This window comes from Condylostylus longicornis, unplaced genomic scaffold, assembly GCF_029603195.1.
Source record: "Condylostylus longicornis isolate FDR11 unplaced genomic scaffold, ASM2960319v2 ptg000092l, whole genome shotgun sequence".
Taxonomy (NCBI): domain Eukaryota; kingdom Metazoa; phylum Arthropoda; class Insecta; order Diptera; family Dolichopodidae; genus Condylostylus; species Condylostylus longicornis.
The window spans coordinates 594,649-607,235 of NW_026578060.1; the positions used below are offsets into that span (position 1 = coordinate 594,649).

Genomic DNA, 12,587 nt, shown 5'->3' on the forward strand with positions numbered 1-12,587 from the left:
AAAAAAAGTTTATTTTATATTACCAAAATATTCTTTTTTTAGGTTTCTATGTCCTTGTATCCGATACAACATTGCATTTTTTAATAAATTCAACAAAGTTCAATTTTCAATCTCAATTAAATTTTAATAAAATTCTTACAATAACCAAAAAAAAATTTCTTAGTAATTATTTTTTTCTTATAAAAATTTTCATTATTGCAGTTTATTTAAAGAAATTGAAAAATAATATTTTTATGATTCGAAAACAGGTGATTCGTCCCTGAATCCATTTTCAATTATAATAAAGAATAATATATGCACATTTTATGTTTTGCATTTTTTAATGAATGCGTAGAATATGGCTTTCTATTGAATAACAAAAATTAGCAATAAAAAAAAATTAACCAATACTATTTTCTTTTTATAAAAAAATATAGAATACCACAAATTATTTAAATTATTTTTATATTAATTTTAGTTTATATATATATATATATATATATATAATATCGTATATATTGTTTTACATAGCATACGTTTTACAGAATTCTCTACGTTTTTTTTTTAACTAATTGTATTACAGAATATTTTTCATTTCTCATTTTTTTTTTGCATTTTAAAAATTATTTTGCATTTTTTGTTTATTGTAAATTCATTATAATTTTATTTTAATTAATAAAGTTTCGCGTACTGTCTGCGCGCGCACACTGCTTTCTGTCTCTTGTCCCCGATTTGATTCTATAACTTTCTATCTACCTATATATAAATAAGATTTTACTTTTTAAATTTGAGTATATTAGCAAAAAATATTTTTTTAAATCAATTGTTAGTATCTAATTGTTTTTTACTTTTCAAATTTAATTTAATTTTTTTTTAATTCATTTTGTTATTTTTGCGATAATGAAGTACAATAAATATTGTTTTCAACAAAGACTATAAGTATACAGACTATTTACATTTATTATAAATATTTTTTTTTGTTTTTTTTTTTTTAATTCTTAAGTTATACATCTAAAATATAGAATAATATTGTAATTATATTATTAATTTTTCTCTTTGGTACAATGTTAAATATTAGTAAGCACTAATAAGTTTTTAAAAGTTATTCACTACTATCCCATTTAAATATTATTGTTTTCGTAAATATTACAATATCCATTGTTTTTATATTAGATATCAAAAATTGTAATTCTTCTACATTTTTTCTTATTTAAACATTTCTGCAAAATTTTTAAAAATAATTAATATACGTTGTATTCAAACATTTATTATAATAAAAAAATTAAAAAAATAATGAAATTTTATTTTGTAAATTTTATATTTCTTATTTAATGACTGCCGTCAGGAATTTATAATCTAATCTAGACAATAATGAGAATAATGAGTCATAAATGTACATTATGGAATACCGTATAAGTTTTTTGAAAAAGCTGAATTATGAAATAAAGCGCAAAATATTTAATGTGATTGTCATTTATATAGAATTACATAAAACGGACTAATTTTAGTTATATTATTTGAAAAAGAAATATGATTTATAATGTACGTACCTCAAAAAATATTAAGAACGGAATTAAATAATTTTATATATTGATATAGCTTTGCATTTTGAAACAAAAGGCATAATTTTGCATACTCGAATATGTGTTTGTTTAATAAAAACTTTTCAAGCTATTAGTTACTAATTTCAAATTAATTAATAAATTTTAACAGAACACATTTTTCAGAACCAGCCATTATTATTTTTTTAAAATAATAGAATTAGTAATGGCAATTTCCTTATCAAAACACGAATTTCTTTAATAATTTAATATGAATTTGAATTTTCATGCAAATTTAGTATTAAAAGTTAGATTACATTAACATTCTGGTCTTAAAAGTGGGATTATCATTATTATAACTTACTAAAATTAAAAAAATAACCCAAAGAGAAAATATTGGAATTGATCATTAATTATAACTTATCGTATTTGAGACTAAAATGTTTTGGAAACATTATTTTGAGTTTTTTTTTGTTTTTTTCTGTATATAAGATTAATTAAATGTTGTCAGGTTCTTATATAATTAAAGCTACTGGAAATTATTATATTATATTACTAATACATTTTTTTTCTTTTATTTTAAATAAAATAAATATTTACAAAAAATTAATATTTAAAAGTCTTTTTTAAACTTGTAGAAAGTTCATAAATAAATAATATGTAATTGTATAAATACTTTTTAATTTTCAAAATAGAAGCTATAACCGCATAATATACCATTCCATTTTTACTAATCTCAATAATATGTAATGGTCTTTGCATTTAAAAATACTGTTTTAGTAATTTATTCTATATAAATATCTTCAATAGGGTATGCTGTCTCAATAAATTTTTGATAAAAACGCTGAAAAGCCCTCCTAAAATATTAATATATACATATATATATATATATATATATATATAAATTAAAATATTTAATAATTTATAATTGAAAATAATATTTAAAATTAAGATATAATATAAAACTTACCCTACGGCTTCAGCAACTGGTCTTGTTGAATCATTCCCTTTGAAAACATGAACAGCAAAACGTTGAACTGTTGGATGTTTTGTAATAAAACCAATGTATCTATGATCACGTGGATGAAATGCACAAAATGAAACATTTTTTAGTGAGTAGAAATAATCAATACACGGTTTCTTTTCTTTTTTGCCCTGAAATAATCAAAATAGCAAAGAAAAAAAAAACACGGAATAAATTTAAGCTACGAAAGTTAAATAGAAAAATTTCATTCATACTTGAGGGGATGATCTATCAACCATTCTTAAACCTTGATCAGATACTTCTAATATGCATGGTTGTCCACATGGTGTATCACCATATTCGCCTAAAATTTTCCGAACAGCTGAGCAAACTACTCCTGTACCTTTGTGAGCTGATGTTTCTACTGAACCTAAATATCCTAACAAATAACGTTCTTTTTTTACTTGATTTGCTGTTGGATCAAAATCATTATAATCCAAATCAACTGCATATGCTGAAGGAAAAATTCCTTGACGTCCAGTTCTTAAATTAACTCCTTCACACCATAAATCTTCAGCTTCTTTTTGTACATAAATTGGATCACCGATTTCAACTTCAATTTCATCATGATGACGCGGAATAAATTTATGTAAACCTCTGTGTGTTGCTTCCAACATTCCAATTTGACCAAAAGCAACACCTCCGAAACCTTGTGGAAATGGTGAATGTGATTGGGGTGATGATAATTGAGGTGACATACTCTTCATATCATTTGGAGAATGTGTCGTGCTATGACCACTATCGACATCACCGAAACTTTGCATTCGCTCTGAATCAGGACTAGAATCCTCATCTAACAAATAACCACATTTGTGAGATAAAAATGATTTTTGAAGATTTGTTTGATTCATATTGCTATGATTATGATGATGATTATGTTGATGATGCTGATGTTGAGTAAATATAATGGTTTGTGATCGACCGCTTAGTTCATCAGCTAAAGTAGTTTGGCCACAAAGAAATACCAAAGATGCTAAAAAAAAATATCAAAAACACAGAATTACTTAGTAAAATTTTGAATTTCTTCTCATTTTCTTTGCAAAGGCAAACTTGATTCAAAGAGAGTTTGTGGAAAGTGTGCCAAATATTTTTTACGCCATTTCAAATATTACGTGAAAGCAAAGCTAGAGCCAATAAAACATAAGTTGCATTTAATTGTTAATACAATTTAATATGGCTATTTGTTGTCCCGAATTAATAAAATTAAATAAATGTAAAAATGAATTTCCAATCGCATGAAAATAAAAATGCACAAAGGAAGCAATTCATTTCCCGATTAAGGAATAAGGTTAGTTAAAAATTAAAATGGCTTTATTTATGGCGTAGTTGAAGAAATTGTTTATTTAAACCGCAATTGAATTTGAGGTTTTATACGGAAGTCTACGATTTTCATAGAACTACGAATAGAAGTTTTTTGGTTTTCTTATTAAATTAGCGGTCCTCATTTAGTATTTTAATTTTTTTTTTATGAAAATGGAAACTATAAAGTTGAAATATACACGAAAATTTGCTTCAAAAAATGTCATTGGAACAGTAACAAAACTAAAACTATTATGATGAATAGATTTCAACTACAAAAACTGACTAAAAATGATAGAAATGCTACATTCTATAAAACCATTGCAAATGAATTATTTTTGAAGAAACGAAATGTAAACGTATATAATGGTTCTTAAAGTAACGAGTACTACATACATAAACTAACGTTCTCAAAATATTCAAAATTTTACATTTTAAACATAATATAAATATATTTATAATTTTAATTATAAAACAGCAAACTTCTACTTTTCAAACTAGATACTTTTTTATATATATAACCTGACTAACTCAATATGATGTCTTAAGACTAACTCACGTTTTTTATTTTTTGGTATTTCAGGAAGTTTTCTTCGTCGACGTTCGCCACATATAGATTGTATTGAATTAGTTCTTTCCAATTGTGCTGAATTTGATGAAACTGTTGAATCACTTTCACCAGATAATTGTTGTGATACTTTTGTTATTGTTTTTAGACCATCACCGATTTCATCATCTTCAACTTCACAATTATTATCCAATTGTTCATTATGATGAGTAATACTTTGTTTTCTAATTTGGGTTTGAGTATTTCCGCCACAATTGTTTTCTTCAAGATCCGAATCGCTTTTTGGTGATGTAGAATCATCAAGCTCATCTAAACCAGGTATAAGTCTAAAAAAAATAATTGAATTTAATATTTTATGAAAGACAAATAAATTTAATATTAATTTTGGTTATTGTTTTTAAACTTCGGCTATAGAATTTTAAACTATTGTAAATAAGGTAACAAATTAAGTAGAATAATTTGTTACCTTATTTACACACGTACATATATTGCGCTTGTTGAAATGATCCCGATTATGGAGATTACGTCTGCATGCATTACCAATTACTTAAACTTATTTTAGCTTTGTGCCTTTCCCTTCCTAATCTGCACATCCTATATTTAATTTTTCTTATCAAAAATACATTATTTTCATAATTTTCTCCACTGAATTGAATTATCGGTTGAAATGAATTGAAAATATTTTATATAATTTTGTATTATGCAACTGAATTCAAGCTAACTAAATACCAACTATTATGAAAAGTTTACAAATTATTTTATGATTGTTGTAATTTAAATGAATTTAAATGATTAATTTCCATGTAATTTATACAAAATAAAAACAAAAAACAAACGTCATAAAACAAAAAAAAAATGGGAAAAATAGAATCAGGATATTCATATGCACACATATATGTATGTATTGTACACAGAATATTGTTTAAAAATATACTCATACAAAATTAATTTGATTACCAATAATTGGCAACCTTATTATAGAGTCGAAAATTATTGCTAACATTTAATAAATAACAAAAACTTTAATGTCCTTGCACAAAAAGAAAACGTATTTGTAAGTATGTATGTGTACATATATCACATCTTTGCATGTGCTTATATAAATTCCCATATGTACATATACATGTGAGTATGTAGATATATTCATAAATAATATTATGCAGATACATACATATTTTGCACATTAAAATAACATTTCCAAAAAAAAAAAAAGAATAATTTCGTTTCTTTGTAACAAAAAAAAAAAAATTAATAATTTTTATTTTTATAACTCTACTAATTTCCTTAATACCTGAAATCCTTATAATTTATTTTATATTTTTGGTCCGAGAATAAATATACCCACATTTGCATATTCTACACGTATTTTTATACTTACGAATAAAAAGGTGCTATGCTGTTCTTCCTTTTTAATGAAATATTTTCAAATGTTTTTCGGAATTCTTCAAATTCCGTATCAGCCATCTCTCGTTTTTCTTCAAATATTAGCTACGTTTTACAAAATTAACAAATAATTTCTTAAAATATATATTTAAAAAAAAAATCAACCACAATATTTCCTTTTTCTTATTGGAAAAATTACAAAAAATATTTTGCACGAAATCAATAAATTTCCTCCCTTCGTCTGCGTATAACGTAAATGAATTTTCAATGAAGGGTTGCTGTATTTTTGATTTTAATTTTTTGAAAGTGTGTTTGTGTGTTTATTTAGAAGGTACTAAAATTGAGTCTCGAAATCATATATTTTTTAACGTTATCATTTTTATTTGGTTACTTTAGGGTTCGTTCTGAAATTTTTCAATACGTCATTTTTTTTTTTAATTATCAAATTAAACATTTTTTATGATATTCAAGCTATTCGGAATATCGTAAAGTTTCAATTTGACATATAAATTATTCACAATTATGTACGAGATTACTTTGGTTTTTAACTTAGGTAATTGTTATAAAATAATATTTGCGTTCCTTTCCCATGTTCAAACTGTTCATGAGCTTATTTGCCTTGTTTGTAAATGGAACGTTCTCTTTCGGTATATATAGGAGTAAAACATAACCTCAATTTTTTTCGTATTACAATTTTTTTTTCATATGGTTCTTTTTTTTATTCAAATATGAATTTTATAAAAAAAAAAAAATTTCGAATATTATAATTAAATGCCAAAATAACTCTGAAAAAACATTCTACTACTCGGCCTACCAGAAAAAAAAAACATTATTTACGCATTCGTTCGAGTGGTGTTTCAATACGTATAAATGGAACGTAAACAATTTTATTGCTCTTATGAAATAGCAGAGGAATATTTTTTTCGGGATATTTTCTTGAGAAGAAAAATCCAGTTGACTTTCTGACTACTAGATTATTAAGTATTATTTGCAGTATATCATGTATAGTTAGTAGCAGCTTGCGTATTGCAGCTTATTTGCAATTTTTTTTTAAAAGCAGTAACCGTTTAACAAGGACGTGCTGAGGAAAGTCATTTGCAATAACTAGATAGATCGTAAATCTTTACTTTCACATCCGTTTTATTTAATATACACAAAATATATACAGAATATTTTCTGAGTGCTTTTTTAACAATTAGAATTTAAATATTAATAAAAATATTTAAGATTTTTAAACTTAATAGGAATTTTTTTTTAAATCTTGGTCCCCAAATGTTCGATTTAAACGTAGAATAAAGAATTTAATTGTTTTTATTGTCTTCATTATTTGAAGTTGCAGTTTTTAAAGATTTTGTTGAACTATCTGAATTGTCCGGGCTCAAAGGACTGATAGGAGTACGTTCGCCACAAACCTAAAAATGATATTTAAAAAATTTAATTTTTATATGATAAAGTGAAAGAGTATAATGTTATCGATATTTCACATACGTTCAAACTTGTACTTAGCATATTTGCAATACTTTCAACATCCAAATCTTGATCTAATGCAGAAACTTTACGTAAAGCCGAACAAACGATGCTTAAATCACCTTTCAATTCACTTACAACTGCGGTTATTTTCTTAGCATTTGATAAAACTTCTACACTTTGAGTATATGGATTATAGCGAACCCCAAATGGTCTTTCGATATTATCTGCAAACGCCCTAAAATAATTCGAAAACATTTTATTCACTCTAATTCTGACCATTAAGTGATTTTTACCTCATCTTTTCTTTTGCTTCTTCGAAAGAATCCGTATAGTAATAAGCATTTTGATAAGATGTAATGATGCATTCCTCTCTCCAAGTTATGTCGGGATCAAATTTTTTTATTTTTTTCTGGGCTGCAATAGCATGTTGTAATTCGGCAACCGAACTAAGTAGTCCAGCTCCATAAACTTTAAAAGAATTATCTGGCTGCTTGCAAAGTCCGAATTCAACAGTAAAGAAATAAAGCTGCAAAAGAGAAATAATTAAATTTATATTCGAAACAAGCAAAAATAATCAAAGCTCATGTTTTTGTACAGTTGCCAATTTATCTATATCGTCATCTGCGGCTCCAAGCGATGCTAAGCCAATTTCTTGAGAAAATTGTGCAAAACTGGGATTTGCCAAAAGCGGCATATGTCCCAAAAGTTCGTGGCAACAATCACTAACGTCAAAGAAAATGCTTACTACACATGAATAATATTGAAATTTGTTTACTTACGGTTCAGGAGTATAAAATGGATCTGATGAATGCCGAATATATTGTGTACAATGGAATACCCTAAATGCTAAACCTGATAAAAAATCTCTAGGTGAAAGATAACCAGCAACCGGTCTTAATTGAAATCCAGTTTTTCTTTTTAAAAATTCACTAACATCTTGTAATTGTGGAACATTGTCATCACGATATCCGCAATATTTTACAAGCAATGGCCAATTTTCCATAAACTCTGGAACAGCATGCTGAACATACAACTTATAAAGCTCACGAAAAACAGTTCCCCTGAAAGTTAGCGATATTTAATATAAATTAAAACTTAATTTTTGTAATAGAAGGTGTACCATGTCTTAACTTCTTCAGGAGTATATTGTACTCTGGGTATTGCATGCCCGCTATAAATTAAATATTAATTCGAATTTACAGTAAGTAAAATAATGAAATTATTTTTTTAATACTGTTTAAAGTTGTTTGCAATCGCTGCAAATTGTTCTCTTCTTTTCCTATATACAGGATCTTTGAAACCGGGATGGTCTGCGTCAAGTTCTGACCCATACATTAGAACATTTTGTGCCTTATCTAAATCACTTATTTTCCTTGGAAACCATACCATTTCCCCAAAATCTAAAGTACCAAGCGTAATACAATCATAAACACTTTAGTTATAAAATAAGAGAAATGTTTATTGCACATACCGAAACTTGAACAGGCCGACAATGGGGTATGTGGAACACGATCTGTACCATCCCTAGCTGTTGTGTAATTAACTGAGTGTACTTCTCTCTTTAACATCCGAATGACCTGATCCAATCGATTATAATCACATTCTATGTCCACAAGTACGTCAGCCTTTACTCATAAAATACAATTTGAAAAATAAATAAATTTGTTAAATACAAATAATCTGCCTGTTTAATTCAAAAATGTTTTTTGGAAAGTTGCTAAAATTTAAGTAGTATCTTGCAACCATGAAAAAAATTAGCGCAGGTAAATTCTAAAGCTAACCCTTTTTATCTAATCTTATTAGTTAGCAGGTAGTTTCATTTAGTCAAGTGACAAGGTCCACTCTGATCGCAATGGGTCACGGAACGATATTACTTTTCAATATAAATCTATCAAGTTTTCGGAACAACTAAACGTTGTAACAAAATTGCTCTGTAAAATAGGAATTATACTAAAATCTCCGGATGTTTTTCAATTAACTACTAATAAAACTAAAATAAAACTGAATTTGCCAGCAAATTGAAAATTGAAATGCAGTCGATTATCTTTAAATTTAAATTTTAAGTCGAAATCAACTTTTATTTAACTTTTAAAGAGAAAGTTCGGATTTCCCTGTTTGCCGATTTTAGTGGCGGTTAGTCGTTTTTGATAGCTGACAATGACTAATTAGAATTAAGTTCAAATGAATTTGACAACAGTGAAATATATGAAATGTTCACATAATAAGAATTTCTAATTCACTAAATAAAAATTTTTTCGAATTCAACAAATATTTCAAAATTAGTTCCCAAATTTTACAAATTTTTTCTCTTTCTAGCGGCTTTGAAATAACGCTTTAATCAAGCAAATCTAGATTATTTTTAAAAATTCATCTCTAGATAGTTTAAGTAATGTTACCTGTCTTGCCATGGAATCCATTGGTTGCAGTTCCAGATGTAATACATTAATCCCAAGTTCTTGGAATACTTGAAGTGCTCTAGCCAGATTTCCAATTTGATTTTTCAATGTGAATATTATTGAAACTCGATCCTCTGGAGAAGCAACTTTTTTCAATGTATTGACATCATTTTCATCATTCTCCTTTAATTTTGTATCATAAAAGATAACAAAACATAAATACAGGAAACAAAGTAAACTTTACTAATTTCGTGAAAATTTGATAAAAAAATTTAATAAAGTTGGGAAAAATAACGTGATTGATTTCATGATGGATAAAGAGGACAATGTAACCAGCTCAGCGAATATTTTGCATTCATTGTGAAATTAAAGTGAATACAACAATGGACCACCGTATACAGTTAACATGTAATCAGCACCCAACTTCAAACGAGGAAATTCATTACATGAAGTAAATATTACAAAAAGAGCTTGCAAGTACATTAATGTATACTTGGCCAATACAACTCGTCTTGATATAGCAAGTGTCCTTTCTAGTTCTTGCGAAAATCTTAGGAAAGCTCTTTGGAATGCTGCCTACACGTCAAATATTTTAAACAATTTTTCAAATTTTAAAATTAAGAATCAAAAATGAAAAAAAATTAGTTTGCTATGTGGATTCTGATTGGCCAGGTGATATATGTGTCTGATAGAAGATCTTGTTATGATTACTTAGTTTTTATTGTTGACGCACTGTTATATGAAAATCAAAAACAGAAAAGTGTGCCTTTTTCAACAATGAAAGCGAAATTTGAGAAAGCTATTTAAAGAATTATCACTTAAAGAATAACTGCAGTTTACTGCGATAATCAAAGTGCTACAAAACTGAGTAGAATATCAATATCAAATATCATTATAGTAGGAAGAAATGTGAAGATGGCACAGTTTAATTTTCTTACGTTTCATCGTCGGTTATGATTGCAGATTTCTTTACAAAGCTTGAGTGAATTTTAAAATATAATGAATATCAAGAACTATATCGATAAAGAGAGCAATAATCTCTATTGCTTTTGGATTTCCTGTTTTTAAATTTGAGGGAAGTATATTACTTTCTAACATTTATTCATATACAGTCCTTTAATTTTTTTATTACAGGGCAATTTCAAAACTACAAAGTACTTTTGCAATGATGAGAACCGGTTTTGCAAATAGGAAATTACACTTGAAGCTTACAATTTAGAGCTCGATAAATCGTTAAAAGTTTTCAAAAATTAAAATTCGGAATAAATCGAGTACATAAATGATATGTAAATGACCTAAATTGAGTAAAGTAGATTCGGGATGAATATTTGAAATATTTTCGAATATTTGCGAACTATTAGCACTTTTATTCATTCCATAGGACGCCAGAGCGATTTTTTTAATAAATGCTCGAACAAAATTAGAAGTTCGAGGAAAACATCAAAGAAACGACGGAAATCCCAAAATTACAATTGAAATGTATACAAAATGCAAAAATCAGTAGATATTCCAAAATTTCGAATATTAAGACGAAGTTTGTTTGAAAAAATTTATAGAACCTTTCAAAGACATTATGAAAGAAAGATGTTATGAAATTTCTTATGTGAGAAAGATTTTTAAGGGAGAAAATTAGAAAATTTTAAACTAAGTTTCTAGTGTGCGAAAAATTTAAAGGCAGATTTTTGCCTTTAATAAACATATCTAATTCTTATTTAGTCTGAGGGCATATTTAAGGTTTAATTATTTGAATTATTTAAACACAAATAAATTTTCTCTACAAAATGTAGACTATGATGGCGTCCTCATATTCTCACGTTATAAAACTTTAAAATTTAAAAAAAAATTTCACCTTCACTTGACAATTTAAAATGAAAATTTAAATTTATTTTTAATTTTTATCCTCAATTGCTTTTAGTTTAATTTTAATTTTATTTTATATATTCACTTTAGTTTTATTATGAATCGGACTTCCATGTTTAATTGCCCATTCTTGTTCTCCGCTACGATAAAGCCATAAACCAAGTAATCCTTTTCCAGATCCGCTCATTATTTTTTATTGATTTTTTAAATAAAATTTCCAACTAAATTTTCTTTATTAAATTTAATTTTTTTATTTAATTTTATATTTATTTTGCTCTATATGATTTAAAAATCTTTAAATTTAGATGCTTAATATGGAGGAGGAGGGCGATAAGTATAAAAACAAAGTCAAAATTTCTTTAGTTTCTTCTTAAAGCCCAAAAAAAAATCTTTAAAAATTCTTTAATGCAATTAATTCCTTTTTTTTTTTTGTTGATTCACAATCGATCTTCACGAGATTAAATAGGAAACTGCAACATTTTAAATCAATTCATATCCCTTTTATACTAAAAATTTTTTTCCAAAAAAATAATATTAAAAAAAAAAATAATAAAAATAAATTCAAAAAGAATTAAGGAGTAGATAACAGTAAAATAAAAAAAAAAAATTTTTTTATTTGTAAAAAGAAGAAGTTCCTTTGAGTTCTTATAAATATTTATGCGCAAATGTATATAAGTTTGTGTATAACAACTTCTGTATGCCAATATCTCTTATATTAATCACTTTTCCTTTATTCATATACATATACATATATATGCATTTGTTGAGTTATATAATATAGATAAAGTTAAACATGTAAGTATATGTGTATATTTATTCAAAACTTTCTCCCAGATAATTAAGCGTGCAAGTGTATGTGTATTCTTAAATGTAGGTACTTTATATTTTCAAGTTGAAGAATATTTTTTCAAAGTTAAGAATCTCTTGACTTGAACCATGATTTTTTATAAGTGAATATAAAAAAGGGAAAACTATAAGAATATAATATACGAGTAGACACAAACATATTACATACATAATATATGTATATACGAATATAATACAGTCATCTCTCGTTTAAAATTGTT

General features: G+C 26.1%; 2 protein-coding genes across 3 annotated transcripts; both read right to left on the minus strand.

Annotated features, from left to right (window-relative positions):
- Positions 1-1,483: 1,483 nt before the first annotated feature.
- On the minus strand, positions 1,484-6,075 carry LOC129613845 (JNK-interacting protein 1). Of its 2 annotated transcripts, none has more exons than XM_055528132.1 (5): positions 5,790-6,075; positions 4,403-4,737; positions 2,760-3,337; positions 2,491-2,675; positions 1,484-2,377 (listed from the first exon to the last, which is right to left on the minus strand). In XM_055528132.1, exons 1-5 carry the CDS (start codon positions 5,873-5,875, stop codon positions 2,305-2,307), a joined length of 1,257 nt encoding a protein of 418 aa, XP_055384107.1. In that variant the 5' UTR covers positions 5,876-6,075; the 3' UTR covers positions 1,484-2,304. The 2 variants fall into 2 exon arrangements, with proteins under 2 accessions (XP_055384107.1, XP_055384106.1); XM_055528131.1 differs by having other exon boundaries at positions 2,760-3,517.
- Positions 6,076-6,916: 841 nt separating this feature from the next.
- On the minus strand, positions 6,917-11,978 carry LOC129613820 (tryptophan 5-hydroxylase 1). The gene is made up of 10 exons (XM_055528107.1): positions 11,606-11,978; positions 9,661-9,843; positions 8,736-8,889; positions 8,499-8,664; positions 8,385-8,435; positions 8,044-8,325; positions 7,860-7,986; positions 7,558-7,790; positions 7,283-7,499; positions 6,917-7,206 (listed from the first exon to the last, which is right to left on the minus strand). Exons 1-10 carry the CDS (start codon positions 11,705-11,707, stop codon positions 7,096-7,098), a joined length of 1,626 nt encoding a protein of 541 aa, XP_055384082.1. The 5' UTR covers positions 11,708-11,978; the 3' UTR covers positions 6,917-7,095.
- Positions 11,979-12,587: the final 609 nt, after the last annotated feature.

Coding starts and splice junctions, on each gene's coding strand:
- LOC129613820 (XM_055528107.1), bottom strand. CDS start 11,707: ATGAGCGGATCTGGAAAAGGATTACTTGGTTTATGGCTTTATCGTAGC. Junction 9,844..11,605: donor CGATTCATAATAAAACTAAA/GTGAATATATAA, acceptor ACAAAATTAAAG/GAGAATGATGAAAATGATGT. Junction 8,665..8,735: donor GTCGGCCTGTTCAAGTTTCG/GTATGTGCAATA, acceptor TTGGTACTTTAG/ATTTTGGGGAAATGGTATGG.
- LOC129613845 (XM_055528131.1), bottom strand. CDS start 5,875: ATGGCTGATACGGAATTTGAAGAATTCCGAAAAACATTTGAAAATATT. Junction 4,738..5,789: donor AGCATAGCACCTTTTTATTC/GTAAGTATAAAA, acceptor TATTTTTTTTAG/ACTTATACCTGGTTTAGATG. Junction 3,518..4,402: donor AATACCAAAAAATAAAAAAC/GTGAGTTAGTCT, acceptor ATTTTTTTTTAG/CATCTTTGGTATTTCTTTGT.